Source organism: Pelophylax lessonae (assembly GCF_965119305.1).
Source record: "Pelophylax lessonae genome assembly, chromosome: 6".
NCBI classification, from domain to species: Eukaryota; Metazoa; Chordata; class Amphibia; order Anura; family Ranidae; genus Pelophylax; species Pelophylax lessonae.
In genome coordinates this window covers 53,229,407-53,248,954 of record NC_138773.1, presented here as the reverse complement: position 1 = coordinate 53,248,954, position 19,548 = coordinate 53,229,407, and the positions used below count along the sequence as shown (strand labels likewise).

The 19,548-nt window shown below is 43.3% G+C and overlaps 1 protein-coding gene across 1 annotated transcript in view; it reads right to left on the bottom strand.

The window, feature by feature from the left end:
• The window catches only part of MYO15A (myosin XVA), a gene marked incomplete at its 5' end in the record, with an annotated part of 148,107 nt that overhangs the window by 51,040 nt on the left and 77,519 nt on the right, over positions 1–19,548 (bottom strand). Inside the window, 6 exons of the mRNA XM_082261824.1 lie at positions 757–889; positions 4,055–4,202; positions 6,175–6,253; positions 6,477–6,656; positions 9,109–9,170; positions 11,430–11,550. Coding sequence (XP_082117950.1) covers positions 757–889; positions 4,055–4,202; positions 6,175–6,253; positions 6,477–6,656; positions 9,109–9,170; positions 11,430–11,550 — 723 coding nt within the window. The remainder of the gene's footprint in view (positions 1–756; positions 890–4,054; positions 4,203–6,174; positions 6,254–6,476; positions 6,657–9,108; positions 9,171–11,429; positions 11,551–19,548) is intronic.

The following is a 19,548-nucleotide window of genomic DNA, read 5'->3' as shown; positions in this document are numbered from 1 at the left end:
GCCTCTGACTATGCGATGGGGGATACAGTGATGTATAGGGATTACTTTGATGTAATAGGGGGAGACTGATATGTAGGGGGACCTCTGATGCGATGGGGGCCATTGACATGAAGGGAGGCATCTGATGTGAAGGGGGCTTCTGATGTGAAGTTAATTTAATCAAGGTGGTCATGTGCATCGTCTTGGCTCAATGATAAGTAACATTTATGTTTATTGCAATTTAGACAGGGGTGCCGCGAAATTTTGCATAGTTTGAAAGGGTGCCATGACTGAAAAGAGGTTGACAAATGCTGCCCTAAGAAGCAATTAACCCTTGCAATATGGGGGGGGGTGCATGGGGTTTTTTTTATTTTCACTGAGTTGGGCTTTAAATATCACTAACGTTAGGTTCTGTTCTCTAACAATCTAACGATTGTTGTTTTCAGCCACATGACTGTCATTCCAACCATCTCAGATATATTATCCAAACAGTTTTTAGGATACAATGATGTTCATAATGGGTGTCCTTTAAAGGACAGATTCACTTTTAGTGAGGTTGTGAAACAGGGAAATACAACTGAGTGAGAGCTAAGAAGGAATTCAAGCTTTAACATATTTGGATCCATATGAACAATATGCCAGAAGTTTAAATTTATATTAAAAAGGATATTTAAATATAGTAGAGTGAACTTTGTGTCATTTATTTCTCACATTTGGTATACTTTCATAATTTGTTTAATGTTCCTTCAACTTGCATAACAATTGGGAAATGGCTACCTTTGGGACATAGGACATATTGGAAACCGGTGTTGGGCCTGTCATTGGTCGGCTGGCCATCTGCCCTCTTAAGATTTTCAGTGCTTCTTCATGGGGGTCCAGCTTCCGCCCAAATGCTCGTGTAGGCTCTCTCCTATTTTTATATTATGGTAAGAATAACAATAAGCATAGTTACACAAAGGCCAAATAGCTCACTCTCTTTTGGTTTTTGGTTGGACCACTTAAAGAGGGCATCTTGTGGGGTCAACCAATCTTTCAGTATATGCATACTATGTAACAATCACAGCATCTGAATGATTGAACAGTTGTCAGAGAGTGTGATTATAATTAATATAACAGTAATCCAGATAACAGAAACATGATGAGGGTATTGAGGAGGTATGAGGCTCCTGTGACCCAGAAGAGCAGCAAAGCCAAAAAAGCTTTAGCCATACTTCTCTGTTAAGGGCCACAACAGCCTTTTTTTAAACTGTGTATGTGTATGAAACATAAACTAACAATAAGTGCAAAACACTTAACATTCCACAATAATACCAGCTGTAAATCGGGGTGTCATGGTCAGGGGTCAGGCTCGGAGACCAGTAGCTATAGCAGTAGAGAGGCTCCCACCGACCAGCAGGATAGGTATACAAGCAGGTCAACCTGGCAGATGACGCAGGCTTACCCAAGGTGCTGGGTCTAAGAACTAACCAGTATTCACTAGAGCTCCTGATGTTGGAGATGGGTTTTGCTGCATGGTAATATCAGGTCGCCTCACCAGGAGGTGAGCAAGCCAGGGTCCATTAGCAGATATATCAGACTGGGATCCAGCAGAAGCATAGTCGAGGAACAAGCCAAAAGTTGGTAATGAGTGGTAGCAAAGATACAGATGGCAGCAGGAGTGACAAGAGCTAGATATTGGCTGGAGAGAGCACAATAATCTGGCAAACGGGAAGTGCTAAGGCATGGCTTACACAGAAAGTTCAGGGGAGGAGCAAAGGGTTCAAGGTTTGAGAGAAAAAAGACATAAGGCAAGTTTGTCTAAGCAAGGTTGTCTAAGCAATCAGGAAGGGAGCTGTTCAGCATCTCAGGCGGTTCTGCAAGAAGAGATACTGTCAGACACAGCAGAGGCTGCAGGTTCGAATCCAGGTCCTGACACTGAGATAAACGTTTTGGAAAGTATGCAGGGTACTAAAACAAAAACAGTATTTTCCCAGTGTAACACAGCCCAAAACAGCACTACACCACATTCTTTGGGTCGGATTCTGACCACGGCTACTGACAAAACAATTCACCCACATTTTTCCAACTCAAACATCAGTAAATACAGAGTTCTGAATATTAGAGGGAGCTGCTGAAAGAAGATATCAGCCACAGAGGGAAGCTATCTCATACATTTGCATTGTAAGTCAAAGCAGTAAAGTACAACCATTGTGTAGCTTTGTATAGTAGGGAGTAGAACCTGCAAAATGTATTATGCAATACTTAAAAATATGGCTGCCCCATGTGCATATACTCTGAACGAAATTATAAATGCAACAGTTTTGTTTTTGCCCCCATTTTTCATGAGCTGAACTCAAAGATCTAAGACTTTTTCTATTACACAAAAGGCCTTTTTCTCTCATATATTGTTCACAAATTGTTAGTGAGCGCTTCTCCTTTGAGATAATCCATCCACCTCACAGGTGTGGCAAATCAAGATGCTGATTAGACAGCATGATTATTGCACGGGTGTGCCTTAGGCTGGCCACAATGAAGGCCACTCTAAATCGTGCAGTTTTACTGTATTGGCGGGGGGGTCCGGAGGGTCCGAAAACCAGTCAGTATCTGGTGTGGCCACCATTTGCCTCATGCAGTGCAACACATGTCCTTTGCATAGAGTTGATCAGGTTGTTGATTGTGTCCTGTGGAATGTTGGTTCACTCCTCTTGAATGGCTGTGCGAAGTTGCTGGATATTGGCAGGACCTGGAACACACTGTCGTATACGCTGGTCCAGAGCATCCCAAACATGCTCAAAGGGTGACATGTCTGGTGAGTATGCTGGCCATGCAAGAACTGGGATGTTTTCAGCTTTCAGGAATTGTGTACAGATCCTTAGCAACAAGGGGCCATGCATTATCATGCTGCAACATGAGGTGATGGTCATGAATGAATGGCACAACAATGGGCCTCAGGATCTCATCACAGTATCTCTGTGCATTCAAAATGCCATCAATAAAATGCACCTGTGTTCATTGTCCATAACATACGCCTGCCGATACCATAACCCCACCACCACCACCATGGGAAACTTGATCCACAACGATGATATCAGCAAACCACTCACCCGCATGAGGCCATACACGCTGTCTGCCATCTGCCCTGTACAGTGAAAACCGGGATTCATCCATGAAGAGAACAACTCTCCAAAGTGCCAGACACCATTAAATGTGAGCATTTGCCCACTCAAGTCAGTTGCGATGACGGACTGCACTCAGGTCGAGACCCCGATGAGGACGACGAGCATGAAGACGAGCTTCCCTGAGACGGTTTCTGAAAGTTTGTGCAGAAATTCTTTGGTAATGCAAACTGATTGTTGCAGCAGCTGTCCAGGTGGCTGGTCTCAGACGATCTTGGAGGTGAAGATGCTGGATGTGGAGGTCCTGGGCTGGTGTGGTTACACGTGATCTGTGGTTGTGAGGCCGGTTGGATGTACTGCCAAATTCTCTGAAACGCCTTTGACGCTTATGGTAGAGAAATGAACATTCAATTCACAGGCAACAGCTCTGGTGGACATTCCTGCAGTCAGCATGCCAATTGCACACTCCCTTAAAACTTGGCATTGTGCTGTGTGATAAAAACTGCACATTTTAGAGTGGCCTTTTATTGTGGCCAGCCTAACACACACCTGTGCAATAACCCTGCTGTCTAATCAGCATCTTGATATGCCACACCTGTGAGGTGGATGGATTATGTCGGCAAAGGAGAAGTGCTCACTAACACAGATGTAGACAGATTTGTGAACAATATTTGGGAGAAATAGGCCTTTTGTGTACATAGAAAAAGTCTTAGATCTTTGAGTTCAGCTCATGAAAAATAGGGGCAAAAGAAAATGTTGCATTTATAATTTTGTTCAGTGTATAATTATAAAATATAAATAGAAACAGCTGATCCTAGTTACACGCTTTTCTAAAAAATAACACCTTTAAAAACTATGCATAAAAGTTGATTTAATAGACTCTTCTTTGAGGAATACTGATCAAGAATATAAAATAATAAGTAAATGACCTCAGCGTATAATCAACCTACAGTATATAATTGCTAATGCAATGGACTCACCTTACAGGTTGAGGTACAGGCCGTACTGCTTCTGGCGGCTTGTACTGACTAATGATGTCCTTGATGTTGTGTGTGGGTTCAGGAAAATGCTCAGAGTTCAGAGTGGTATGATGAATGAGTTCTCCTGGCCTCTGACGATTAGAAGGACCTAAAAGTGTAATATATTTGGAGACAGACAATAAAATGTTTACCTATATAAGTTGGCAAGCAAACCAAGCATTCCCATTAATGTTACAGCTGAGCTATGCCACTTCTAGAAATTCAAACCACCCACATTTAGCCTGCCAAATTATTGAAAACAACAGCAAAGAGATTGTCTTGCAGTTACTGTCACAAGTTAGCCTATAGTTTTATCTGTATATTCTTACCTCCTTGCTGCAGTGCTTCTGTCTTGCTTCCCTTCACATGTGGTGTTTGGGCTTCTATGGGCGTTGCCTGCTCCACTGTGGGTTATATCCTGTTCCTTTCAGTTACTTCCTGGGTCACCTGCCTATATGCTTCCCTATATATACACATGCTCAGTGCACTGCCCCTTGCTTGAGCAACATCGCTGTTCTCTGAGCTCCCATCCGTGTATCCCTTGGTTATTGTATCTGATCTCCTGTGTACCGACCCGGCTTAGTTTCTCCGTCTATGTTCATCTGCTGCCTGTCCTGATCTCGGCTTGTCTCTTGGATCTCCTTATAGTCTCCTGTTTACCCTGCACACGCCAGCGGTCTCCACATCCTCAGCTGGGCCTACCTGGGGGCTGCGACCTGGTTCCAGTCTGCTGCAAGTCCATCCCCACCATCAGGGGCCCTGGTGAAGAAGCAGGCTGGGGCTTAGACTCCGCGCCCTGGGGAATCCTGAGCTGGGGATCTATAAGGGCTCACTACCACAGACTCGTTGACAGTTACTCACTACTTCTGCAGCACGTGAGTGGTGGAATACATATTTTTACAGGCTTGGTGTACTGTCACATGTGGATTAGAGTGCCATGAAGTAAAATACTCTGTATGGTCAAAAATACATAGATGTCCCTCAAGAGTTTTAAGTAAAGGGCACTGTTAATACTATGGAATACAAAAAAATCCTAAACAATTGTGGTATCAGTCTGTAGTCCAACCTCATTCTTTTTGGTTGTGTTCCAGCATGACAAAGCCAGCTAAATAAAGACATGGTTTGACATGGAGGAACTCGAGATTCCAGTATAAAGCCAAAGCATTGACCTCAACCCTACTACAGACCTTTGGGATGATTCAAGAATGCTGTTTGCAAGTCAGGTCTTCCTGTCCAAGTTCAATACCTGACCACACAAATGCTTATTTGGCTGTCTAGACCCACACTTCCCTCAAGAGCAAAAGCTATAATAGCTGCAGAGGAGGACCAACTCTACATTAATATCCATGCTTTTAGAATGGGATATTCAGGAGGCAGATTAGGCTTTATCAGCAGGGGTGTCCAACCTGCAGCCCAAAACAGCTATAAATGCGTTCCAAAACAAAATCGTAAACTTACTTAAAAATGTTAATTTGTAAAAAAAATATTTGTAAAAATGCGTTCACACTTAGCAAACACATGTGGCAGAAGAAAAAATTTGACAGTGTATCTTTACTGGACTTTTATCATTTGTATCTTCCCAAAGAAACATATGACGCCTTATTCATATCATCAGTTTTTGGCAGTGCCCTTTATTTGTGAGCAACTATTTTCAAGAATGAAGCACACAAAGGGCAAAATTAGAACCAAAATATAGGATGAGCACCTTGAGAATTCCTTGAGAATTGCTACAACATCAATACAGCCAGATATTGATGCGTTAATCTATTAAAAACAGTGTCAAATATCACACTAGTTTTATGTTGCCCCCTTTTCACTATAAGTAATTGTTAATGATCTGTCCAATTTTTTCTGCTCATCAGCTATCCTTATTGTTAGTGTATTTTATGTGTGGCCCCAGACATTTCCCCTTCTTCCAATGTGGCCCAAAAAGGTCAAAAGTTTGGACACCCCTGCTGTACAGCACTTACTGTGCTGGGGTGTACTAATTTCAGCACACACCCAGGTAACATCTGTATGCTCCATGGAATTTGAACGTTCACCCTTTTGTCCTGTACCTTTTTCACTGAAGGCAAACTTACCTGGCATTTGGCGGAATGAGCCCTCTCTGGAGGGGGAGGTATGAGTCCTGTAGGGAGGTGATCCATTTACAACATGCTTCTATAAACAGAGCAGAGATGTATGTTATTAAAAACTTGAACATAACTGAAATTTTATAAGCATACAGGGCCTCAGGTATCAGTGTAAGATCATTCATCAGCTTCTTTCTTCAATTTCTTGTCTGTGTTTGAGAACCTTGGTAGCTATTATTTGGATGCTATAGGCAAGACAGACAGTTTACTCACAGATATTTTATATGTGAGGCTTAGAGACTTAGTATTACCTGGGTTGGTACCCCAGCCCTTGGCATTGGAGCCACTGTTGGGGTCACCCTATATGAACTACCCCGGCTGGATGGAGTACTAATGCTCGGCTTGGTCCCTGAGGTAAGTGGGGGCTCCGCTGTAGAACTGTTAACCATTTGCTGTTGAATGGCCATGGCTTGCAAGGTCATCTGCTGAGCCTGAAGAAAGGGGGATAAAAATAGGTGTTCATTAACTTAGAAGACAAAATAAAGGACAAAGGTCATGCTGTGCCATGCTTTCAACAAACTTTGATGTATGACCTTTACCTAGACCTTACACAAATGTGTTTGAAGTCATCAACAACCTAAATCACCAACCAGCTTTAAGAAGCTGGTAATGCACAAATTCCAAGCAAACTCTGATGTTTTAGGAAGTGAATTCTAAGTAATAATCTTCCCTTTTAAGTGTAAAGAGCACATCTGATTAAGAAAATGTGACTAAAAAGTAATATCCTGTTGACTTTAAGTCAAAACTCCAGGTAAAAATATGACAACCTTACTCTCATTAAATCATGATAATGCTACCCACCTATATGATGGGTGACTAAAGGAAAAAATGGCATCTAAAAGTCTGCTTGCATAGTCATCTCTTATTCCCCAGCATATGATTGGACAGGAAAGGGGCTGCAGCACACTGATGAAGAGAAAGAGATGTACACCCTTCAGGCAGTTGGAACTCCACTGTCAGCCATGGGTGCAGGACCTCAGATCGCCACCACAAACAGGATACATGAGAAATGGCCGCACACCAAGCGATGGCTCACGATGAAAGGCTTTATTGAACAAGGAAGCAAGCTACAGCAAAATGGATAGTAGACATGTTTCACACGAACCACAGCGTGCTTGTTCACTACCGTAGTGAACAAGCACGTTGTGAGTCGTGTGAAACATGTCTACTATCCATTTTGCTGTACCTTGCATCCTTGTTCAATAAAGCCTTTCATCGTGAGCCATCGCTTGGTGTGCGGCCATTTCTCTTGTAGCACACTGATGAAGTCACCCTTCTGCCCTTCACTACTGTAAGTGTGTTATTGTCTGACAGAACTGTGAAAAGCAATCGACCTCTGATCTGATCTGATTTGCCGTGTAAAGGGTTACAGGTCGCTTTCAAAACAGATTCATGTACCTATACTAGCTGTACTGAAAAATACATTAATGTTTTAATGAATAGAGTGAATTTTTCATAGTTGTCTGTAATTCTGTTTTAATGTTCCACTCATATGGTAGCCATCAATGTAGCATATTAAAGGAATGTTATAAAAGTCACTGTATGGCCTTCTGAGAAGGAGATTCCGACTGGGTTCCCTCTTTGTAAAGCTAGCCATACATCGATAGAATTTAGTTTATAATATCTTCATGTTTTAATCCTTTATTTGATTTTTATAATGGTTAGTGGGGTCAAATATACAATCATTTTTAACCACAATAACTAGAAAATTTGAAGGAGAAGAATGGAAAATATTTATCGAATGAACACATTTCTAACTGTGAATGCGATTTTCATTCAAGGAAATCATATAAGGCACAAAACTAACCTGTTTAATATTTCTGGGATTTCATTTAAGTAGCAGGTCCATAAGAAATTTTAGGGCTTTTAATTGACATTAGTTGACTCAATGATGGCAGGATGGAATGCTCCCATTAACAGTTTCTCAGAATTTCCATATGAACATTCCAACCTAGTCTACTGATAGATGGCCAAATTTAGTCTTACTTATGATTCGTCAACCCTCACCCCCTTGCCTTCCTTAACCCTGTCCTTGTTCCCCCTACCTTCCCAGCTTACACATTACCCATCATATAGCACCCCTCCTTATTAACTGCCCTTTATCCTCCATACCTCAAACATCTAACTCCACATCTATAGCAAAACACCTAATCCACACCTAGCTCCTTTACGGATGCACACATTCACTCCTTGAGCACGTTACCTGTCTTCAGCTACTTCAGCCACAAGAACACTTTAGACTTTGAAAGTAAAATAAGCAATAAAGTGACCCCTAAGCTAATTTTCATTGTCGTGATTAATAATGCATTATATTGACACTTATTTTAGCATTACCATTTTGCACTGCAAATACTATTTGCTATAAAAAAAGCTTAAAAAAGATCCTTTCTTATGGACTTCATTCTGTCAATAGAAATATTCCAGATAACCTTAATGTAGGTGCGGGGAAACGATAACACAAATACCCAACTGATGACCAGAGGCAACGTAAGCATTTTTCATTTTCCAGTTTTTATAGATGTGATTTGAAATGATATAACCTCATTCAAACCAATAAAAGCAATTTAGTACTTTCTGCAATACTTTTTTTTTTTAATTTGCATTAACAATCATATTTTCAAGACAAGCTTTTGGGGTGTATCCCCTTTTCTAAGGTCTAAGCAGTACCCACATACTTGGTTCTTGAGTACTGCTTGCTTGCTTTAGTACTGCTTGGATCTTAGAAGAAGGGCGAACCCACCGAAAGGTTGTCCTATAAATTTGAATGTTAGTGTAAAATATAAAAGTATCACAGACAGTAATCGTTGCAAATGTTAAATACGGCTACAAGCATTCAAACCAATAGAAACGTATCATTGTACAATAAAGCTTGCTCACACTTACCAGTATCATGGCTTGCTGGTTGATATAAGCTTGATGTTGAGCATATAAACTTGGATCCATACCTACAAAAAGGCAACAATCCACAATGTGTGATGTATAAATGCAAAAAAATACACCCCTATTCTGTACAATTTTCCATCCCTGACCTTCAGTGAGCAGAACAACTATTTGAGTTATGCTTCTATTATAACCATTATAGTAGGGGGGCTGACTGTATTAAAACTCTGGATCTCAGTGGTGTAAGGCAAGAATGCCAATCACCCCAAACTGTGATTAAAGGGCCACTGTAATGTATACTATTTAATGTATAACTGTATGCAGTAAATAACTGTAATGACAGCTTTTAGTATATGAATTATTTTTATTTCACCAGTCATTATTGATAATTCTTTTCCACCGTTGTGCTGCAAACGCACCAGCGATATAGGCTGGTGTGAATTGTAGTGGCAAGAATCAGATATTCCTGCTGGAACTCAGAGCAGCTTGGTGTGGGCTGGCAGCCTCATTGACTATAATGACAGGTTGCTGGCAGCCGCAGCTATTCGCTGCTTTCCGCACAGCCAGCGATTTACCTGCAGTGATTGCTGCTGGACGCACTGTGCATCATCAGGCTGCACCATATATGTAATTTTTCTTTTTTCCAATATTCAAACTTTTAAGCTGAACTCCAGAAATGACTTGTATAGCATACATACTGTACATTGGTCCAGCTTGGACCAATATAAGCATGCATATCTGATAACTAAGGGTCTGCTGTGGAAGCTGAGAATCACTGTAGTGCTCACTCCTCTGTGATCTTCTAGATCCTGTGGCACACAGCTTCCCCTCTGCACACTGACCACAGGGGGTTGCTCTGTAGGCACTGCAGCTGTTCACAAAATGTATATTTTTTCCAATGAATGCAGGGCGTTCTTTGAATAGACAAAATGACAACCGCAATGTAACCCCTCCGCTCCGCCTCGTCCAATCAGAAAACCCCTTGTATGTACAAAAAAAATGTAAGGCAATCTATAAACGGTAGCAGTGTCAAACGCATGACTCCCCGTGGAGAGTGAAGCTGCTTGCACAGAATTTTGGAGGAGCCTGGAAGATTGCAGTTGCCTGTTATGAGCGCTGAGTCGCTGACTACAGTCAGCTTCCCAAGCTTTCTCAGGTATGAGATATGCATACTTAAATTGTGCCAAGCTGGGCCAATGTAAGGCTTCATGTACACTGCTGCTGATAAATGGACGTTTACGAGCAGTTGGGCGTTCTTTCAGCAGCCCCTGAACTCTCTTCTATGAGAGAGAGAGGGAGGGAGAGAGAGAGAGAGCGAGAGAGAGGAAGGGAGAAAAAGAGAGTGAGAGAGAGAGAGGGAGAGAGAGAAAGAGAGAGTGAGGGGGGAGAGAGGGAGAGAGAGAGAGAGGGGGGAAAGAGAGAGGTGGGAGGGAAGGGGGAGAGAGGGGGGAGAGAGAGGTAGGGGGGAGAGAGAGAGGGGGGGGAGAGGTAGGGAGAGAGAGAGAGAGAGAGAGGGAAGGAGGGAGAGAGAGAGAGAGGTAGAGAGAAAGAAAGAGAGGGAGGGAGGGAGAGAGGGGTAGGGAGGGAGAGAGAAAGGGGTAAGGAGGGAGAGAGAGAGGGAGGGAGAGAGAGCGAGAGAGAGAGGGGGGAAAGAGAGAGGTAGGGGGAGAGAGAGAGAGGGGGGGAAGAGAGAGGTGGGGGGGAGAGAGAGAGGGGGGGAAGAGAGAGGTAGAGGGAGAAAGAGAGAGGTAGGGAGAAAGAAAGAGAGAGAGGGAGGGAGGGAGAGGGTGAGAGAGGGAGAGGGTGAGAGAGGGAGAGGGAGAGAGAGTGAGAGGGAGGAAGGGAGAGAGAAAGAGAGAGGAGGGGGGGAGAGAAAGAGAGAGATTTGGGAGGCTATGCTGATCAGTACAGTCTGATCAACCAAAATGCTCATGAACGTTGCTAAGCGCGGCATGTAAACGTGGCATGTAAACGTGGCAAAGTGGATGTTTTTAAACGTCATTTGCTGGCTGTCAAGTTCAAATGTTCAGAAGGAGTTTTCTAACATCCAGTGTACATGAGGCCTAACTACGCAATAAATAATTTCTGGAGTTCAGATTTAAATTCGTTTTTTTTACTTTTGGTTTAACAAAAAATAAAAAATAAAAAACAAAATCAAATAGCCATTGCCAGAAAAGTACTGAAGCCAATTAATCATTGTGACAGCCAGGGCCCTAGTATATTCAAAAGGTAAAGATCATCAACTGCAGCATACTTTGTGAGCACAAGGTTTTTTCTATGAAGAGCGGGGACTATGATAATGATATATAGGGATTGTGGCTCACCTGTATGGTGGGATCCTTCCTCAGGCATACTGGACTCCCCTGGAACCTCAGTGCCATCCCTCCCTCCAACTCCCCCTCCACCCTTCATCTTCTGGGACATTGCCGTCAGCTTTTCCATATCCTACAGAAGAGAAGAGAGGACAGGTAAGAGGTGACTGAGCTTGGTAGGGATAGAGTGAAAGTGATCTCTGACTAAGAGCGAACACTGAGAGGGATCAGGTGACCGTGACCCGAAAGTGGCAACAGCATTCTTTCAGCACAACATATGGCCTATGCACACAGTCAGTATGATAACTAATAATAATGTATCAAAAGCACTAGGAAACAGCTGCTCATAAAAATGTACAAAGATCCCACACCTTCAAAGATGCTGAGATCTTATGTAAAGTTCCATGGAGCCTATTGCTTTATGCCATCCTTTGGCAATGTATTTACCCTGAAAAAAATAAATGTTGAAATCATATTCAGTCCCTTTTAAAAAAAATTACTTTAGCTCCAGCCCAAGGTAAATTACTACGATCAGTAAGTTGCAGATATAATGGAACAATAATTATTGTCAATTATTACTAATAATTTTCTGTAGATCTGTTTATTTTAGTTAAATTTATAGCCAACTTTTTTGTTTAGTTCTCCCATCACAAAGCAAATGAACCTTCATAGGTATCTCTTGCAAATTTTATTTTTTTTTACTTATGGATAGAGCAGGTCAGGGGCAAAACTACAGGGGTTGCAGGGGTTGCAATTGCAACCAGGCCCCATGCTCCGGGGGGCCTGTGCGGCTCCCCTGTACACCTGGATAGGAGGGGCGGCGGGGGCAGCATGAAGAGAAATCACTGTCCTCCTTTTTCCTCTGGAGGAGATTGGTTCCTCTGTATGCTGCCTCCGCCACTCCTCCTATCCAGTTCACTTGTCTTCTGCTGTCTCTGGGCCCCTGTATGTTCCCTTGGTACCCCCCCACTTTGCTGCTTTCCCCCCCCCCCACCTCTTCCGCCAGCTGTTGCAGGGGATGTGTCACAATAGAGAACCAGGAAGGGGTCGGTAAATCTGTAATTTACCAGCTCCTTCCTTTTCTGAATGGACAGAATCACAGTCAGTGACTTTGTAAAAAAAATAAGATAAAATGATAAAAAATAATACAATTAAAATACCAAAAAATAAAAACTACTGACACCAGTGGGTGAACTTCCAGGATCGCAAAGGTCACAACCTGGCCCTGGCATTCCACCACCGTGGGGAGGCCCCAAGATGGCAGGAAGTTGGCCCACTGCAGAACTTGTGAAAGGGTCCCACTGTAGGACCGTAATAAAGGGCCCCGCAATGAGAGTAAAGGGCCCCAGGATCAGTGGAAAGAGCCCCAGGCTTGAAGGGAAGGGCCCCGGACAGGGGCCTGGTGTGGCCCTTCATGGTTTCTTGCACCGGGGCCCTGAAGGTTCTAGTTACACCTCTGGAGCAGGTAAAGTATCTGCAGGAATGTTATCACTGTCTGTGTCCCCGACGGATAGATTTCTGTGTTTTGCCCTAATTACCATTGTCACCAAGGCAGAATGTCAACAAGGCAGAACATGATGGTAAATCAAAAACGTTAAAATTGCCACCAAGTCTAAAACAGAGGGGGAATCTTTCAATGGTAAATCCTGTTCTGGTGACAACTGTCTAAATACACTCACTTCCTGTTATCTTCATGGGACAGGAAGTGCAGGGGAATCTCCCCAGTTGGATACAGGCAGGGGAAAAAAATCTGCAAAGGACCAAGGTATATAAGGGCTCCATTTACACTTGTCAGGCAACTTGCACATCAAAGTAGCTTGACAAGTCATTCCTAATGTTTTCCAATGATAACCATAAATGATTGACTTAGGCCCCTTTCACACTTGAAAATAGTGCAGTAGTCCCTGCACTACTTTGGTCAGACTTTGATGCGTTTTGAGGTCCATACCCTCAAGATTACACAGGCATTGCTTCAAGTCTAGTCAAAATCGTGTCAAAAAATTGTGCGACTTTTAGGTCGCATAAGTGTGAAAGGGGCTTTAAAGTTGCAGAGGCTTCAAAGTAACTCTTGCCCTACTTTGGTCCGACTTTCATGCAACTTGAGGGCCATAGACTTTAATGTTAACCCTCAAAAGTTGCATGAAAGTCATACCTGAATGTTATACAATGCAACTTGTGTGCAACAGTTGTCCATTATCACTGATCAAAGCCAAAGTCATATGAAAGTTGCACCCATCCAAAGTTGTGTCATAGTTGCACTCCAAAGTCTACGCAACTTTGGAGTTGTACAAGTGTGAATGGGGCATTAGGCCCCTTTAGGGTTGCCACTTCATCCCTTTAAGGCCCCGTTCACACTTGTGCGACTTGTCCTGCGACTTTGGACTGCAAAGCCGCATTACAAGTCATACCTCATGATTTCCAATGAGTAACGTTCATATCTGTGCGACTTCAAGTTGCAACGACTTCATAGTGGTCCCTGCACTACGTTGGTCCAACTTTGATGCGTTTTGAGGTCCATAGATATAGGCATTGTTTCAAGTCCAGTCAAAATCACGGGAAAATCGCACTATTTTTAGGTCGCACAAGTGTGAAAGGGGCCTTAAACTGAACACACATTAATGACACAGGTTCTGGGGCTAATTTATTGCAGATAAGGCACTAAGTGAGTTTAATTACCACCTTAATCAGCTGCAGAACCTGAGTAATTTATATGTGTTCTGTTTTAAAGGGATGAGGTGGCAACCCTAGACCCTTTTCACCCTTGTGCGACTTGTCCTGCGACTTGGGACTTCAAAGTCGCGCGACAAGTCGTACCCCATGATTTCCGAGGAGTATTATTCGTATCTGTGCGACTTCAAGTCACAGTGACTTCAAACTAGTCCCTGCATTACTTTGGTTTGACTTTGATACAATTTAAGGTCCATAGACCTCAAGATTACACAGGCATTGCTTCAAGTTGCTGCAAAGTTGCGTGACTTTCAGGTCATACAAGTGTGGAAGGTGCCTTAAAGCTATTACTTTTATTTCAAATTTGCATAATGAGAGAAATGTGAAATATCATGTGGAATAAAAGATTTTTATTGTACGAAATTTTAAATATGTCTAAAAAACATTGTAATAATTTTATATGAGACATGCCTCTGCATTTCTCTAGTTGTGGTGCCTAAAAAATCCCTTCATTTACTTTGATCCTTTGCATTTGAAATTGGGATGTGCCACCTATAGGATCTTTATATGAGCAACAAAAACTGTCAGGAATTTAAACATTTCTTACTTTATCCAAAGCTAGAGAAAAATTCTATGGATACACTTTTAGTTTTTTCCTTTTTTTTGTTTGTTTTCTAATTGACTTTTTTTTACCTTCTCACAGTAGTACAAATCTTTCCTCTGATTTTCTAATTCACTGCCAGAGTTTGACCCCTGTTCATATTATTCGCTTTCTTTTAATGCTACTAGCACTCACGTTAGGGACTATTTACATAAGATGACCAGATTTTTAATATTAAATATGGGGACATATTTTTTATTTTATTTGCAAATGGCAAACTATTTTATAATAGAATATATTCCTCAATTGATATATGCAGTGTATGTGCTATGTGTTTATGAAATGATTGTATGAAATATACATTATTTCTCACATTTCGTCCATGAGATAAAAAAAAAAAAGATACTTCTTACAATTTTTTGGGATACAACTACCAAATATTAAGAAGATAAGATAGGGAAAAAACTTTTCAATGCATATTTTGTTTTGTTTTTTCTTACCAAAAAGTTTTGGTTCAACAATAACAATATAAATGAACAATTCAGAACAGTAAAAGATTGCATGGTAACAACACGTAGGATACCTTCGAACACAAATAATCAAATATTAATAGCCATTATAAGACCACAAATATTAAAGGAACAGTTAGGCACTGTAACAACTTCATGGAAATTAAGTTTTTATGATGTCAGGAGGCAGTGTTGCCAACCTACCAGATTGAAATTTACTGACATGACTCCCAAAATTTACTGGCACAGCCATGTTTTTACTGGCATTTCCAAAAGTAACAAAGTTTTTGTAAGTAAGTAGCTTAGGGACAGGACAAGGAATTATAATAGGAAGGTGCACACACACACACATGAAATTGATTACAGAAGTGTGCAGCAGCACAGATGATGATGACACGTCCCTTCCTGAGTCACACCACACCAGGTGATCCCTTCAGTCCACTCCAGTCCAAACAACCCCCGGCTTGCCTCGCTTCCATCCTGCAGATCCGGCCACTCAGCTCGGCTCCCTTGCACTATGACATCACAAGACACGCTCAGGCACCGCCTCTGCCAGACCTTCACCCCGCTGGCGCTGCCTGAACATACTGTAGAAGGCACTTTGATGGTCCAGACCATAACAGTGCATGTGCAGTTCCAACCCGAGTGTCACAGCCATATGTTTTACTGGCTGCCTTTTCCTTTTACTGGTATTTACTGGCAGGAGAAAAGTGCCCATTTTTTACTGGCTGCCAGTAAAAATACTGACAGTTGGCAACACTGTCAGGAGGTCCCTGAGCACTGTCTTACCTCATGGGATTAAGTCGTTCTTGAACGGTTTAATCCCAAAGACTGTGTTTCCAGCGTCGAACTCCCAACGGCACCTCTGATTGGCTGAAAGCAGTCAGCTGACACGCTTAGCCAACCAGTGACTAACAGGTATGTTTCAAGCCATTTTTATGAATGGGAGTCACTGAATAGCTTAGAGCCCCAGCTAACCGCTCTGCAGACTACTAACCTGGAAGACTACTACTACTGGAATTGGGATGGGTCGGTGGTTGACACACACTTGACAAGCAGCTTCTTCCCTCTCACTCTCTTACTTACTACTTTCCCGCTACTACTGAGCATCATCAAGCGGAAATGTAGCATGCGTCAAGGTCAGGAGGACCAAGATTCATCTGTCCTCCCTTAAAGATACAGCCGGCCTGCTCCCTGCGGAAAAATAGGACTCTGCACTGCAAGCAAGGCTCCTATCCCTGTGACCGTTGGCGCCATTGTGGTCAGGTTGAAAAGGGAGGTGTGGAGGGATGATGTGGCAGAATTCAAATCCGATCCGGGGACAAAACTGGGGACAGACATGGTCCGGGGGACAGTGTCCTCAGTCCGGGGGACTATCTCTGGAAACCGGGGACGTCTGGTCACCCTATATTTACATCTATGTGTGTCTAGTTCGGTGAACGTTTTAAATACATTGTCGTTCATCCCTATGGATGGTGTGCGCTTGCAACAAAGACACAACAAGCTGATTTTCTTTGCACATTACGTCAAAATGCAGAAATGTGAATAGACTGCTATTTATCCACCACCTGCCCAGAACCCAAAATAAGAGTAAGTGAAACTTGGTGGCTAAAAAGTGAATTTGTCCTGAACATAGTTCATGGAAGTTCTGCAATTTGTGTATAGCGAAGTCAATGGTATCTGGATATTGCTGGGAAGTGTCAGTGTGTGTAACAGGATACAGCGACTCCTTCATGCGGCAAACTGTCAAAAGAACTGACACAGAGGAAAAGGCAGATCCAGTGTCTGATGGATTAACTATGACTTGTATCCACCACAGCAACATTTGCTTCTTTTTAGGAAAACCAACAAAGTTTGTGTTTTCAATTTTCACCAAATTTAGTAAAAAAGTTAACGCGTATCTAAACCTAAAAACATAATTGTAATACATTGCAGCATATCAGCCCTTAGATGTGGCGGCTGCATTAGGTTTTTTTAGGCTTTTTCTTCCTTTATTTTCACCTGGTGATGATGTGGCCAATTACACACTTCCGGTCCAAGGGGGACAACGTTCACTCCCTGTACTGTATCTATGGAGAAGCAGCATTGTCACACTAGGCTGCTCTTCTGATTTGGTCAACAAACACCTTCCTCTTTCCTCCCTTCATTACAGAGTGTTGCGAAGGCTGATAACATTGTTTGAGTTTTTTTTTTAAATTCTTTATATTGAGGTTTTAGAATATATATTACAAAACAGAGCCTTGGGGCATACCCCAAGCTCAAAAAACATCAAATAAACAGGAAAAAAAAAAAACATTAACCCAACATACATTAATGCAAATAAAACATATAGCTACAAATCACAGGGGTTCAGATCCCCCAGAAGACACAAAGAAACTCAAACATTACAGGATGTCGCAGTTGAGGGGGAAAAAAGCCAGAGGTCCCATACTTTATGAAACTTCTTTGGACACCCACAAGAGAAGTAGGTGGTCTTATATAAGGGCATTACATTGTTAATCAAGGATTTCCAAAAATTCAAAGTGGGGGCCTCCTTCAACTTCCATTTTAAGGTGATAGCCTTGCAGGAAATAATATAGCAGTAGACTTACAAGGGTAAGTGCCAGACGAAAGGCCAGGGAACCCACTAGGATTAGCAAACAAACTTCTTTACTCAGGGAAACTGCTATAGTGGTCAAATGAATGATAAATTGAACGACCTCAGACCAAAAATTTAGAATTTTTGAGTAAGTCCAAAATATATGCCTAAAATCAGTAGGTTCATCTGTGCATCCCCAGCATTGAGAAGAGACCTTTGGATATATTATGTGTAACCCATGGGGTGTCAAGTAAATCCTATGTAACAGCTTAAATTGGATTAGTCTATCTCTAAAAGCAACCAACTGTGAGAAGGGATATTCCCACATATCCTCCCAATCGCCATCATCGATCCCTGGAGCATCTGCCCGCCATTTGGATTGTTTGAGTTTTTAGTTCAGTGCACAGGACATTACATGGACACCACATTTCTGGCTGGGTCAACAGGTTTTTTACTGTATTTAATAAAAATGTACTTAGCTTAAAAAAAGAAAAGGACTGGTAATTTGCAATACATTAAATTGTTGTTCTTGGGTTTAGATACATGTTAATAAAACAAAAATAGACATTCTACTGGCCACACTGTAATTGTAAAATGAATCAGGTTTCTATAGAATGCATCACGATTTTAATTGTGTGTGGCCTGGTTCACATATGTGCGAATTGGATGCAGGTTTTCCTGCATCCAATTCACATGACAGACGTCAATGGAGCCGGTTCACACAGGTCCGGGGCAGCCGCAGTCCGGATTGCAGAAGGGTCCTGTGCGTCTTTGGGTTTGGTTCAGGTGCAAATTTAAGCAAAAATTTAGACCTGAACCATTGAACAGGCACGCACTGGACCTCAGGCACGAACCCACAGCCTCACATACGGTATGTGAACAGGGGCGTACCGCGGGGTTGGACAGAACGGAGCCCGCCAGGGGCGCAGGACGAGGGGGGGCGCAGGCCGAGGGGGGGGGGGCGCAAAAACATTGAGACTGTAGCAGTGAATTACCGCTCCTCAGCCTGCGCCCCCAGCGGGCGCCCGGCGCCCCCTCCCTTCCTTTTCTTCACTTTGCCTTCCGCCCATGCTCTGTGTTTGTACTCACTGGAAGGTGACTGTCCCCGCCCACCTGGCTGCTCGCGGCTGCTGAGATGAGCGCCGGAGCGTGTTCCCACGAGATGCTGCAGCTTTGCTGATTGGAGGTGAGGGGGAGCGCGCCCGGTGACAGGATCACATGGGGAGAAAGTGTGTGTCTGCGGGGATCCGGGCCGGGATGCGGTGAGGTAGGATGGAGACTTTATTTCCGAGCACCGTCCATGATGGTACAAGGACCGGGGGAGGTGTATCGGGCCCTGTCAACCCCCCCCCTCACTCCCTGTCACCCCCCACTACTCCCTGTCACCCCCTCACTCCCTGTCAACCCCCCTCACTCCCTGTCACCCCCCACTACTCCCTGTCACCCCCCTCACTCCCTGTCACCCCCCACTACTCCCTGTCACCTCCCACTACTCCCTGTCACCCCCCTCACTCCCTGTCACCCCCCACTACTCCCTGTCCCCCCCTCTATCCCTGCTACCCCCCTCACTCCCTGTCACCCCCCACTACTCCCTGTCACCCCCCACTCCCTGTCACCCCCCTCACTCCCTGTCACCCCCCTCACTCCCTGTCACCCCTCTCACTCCCTGTCACCCCCCTCACTCCCTGTCACCCCCCTACTCCCTGTCACCCCCTCTCACTCCCTGTCACCCCCTCTCACCTCCCTATCTCTCCCTGTCACCCCCCACTCTCTCCC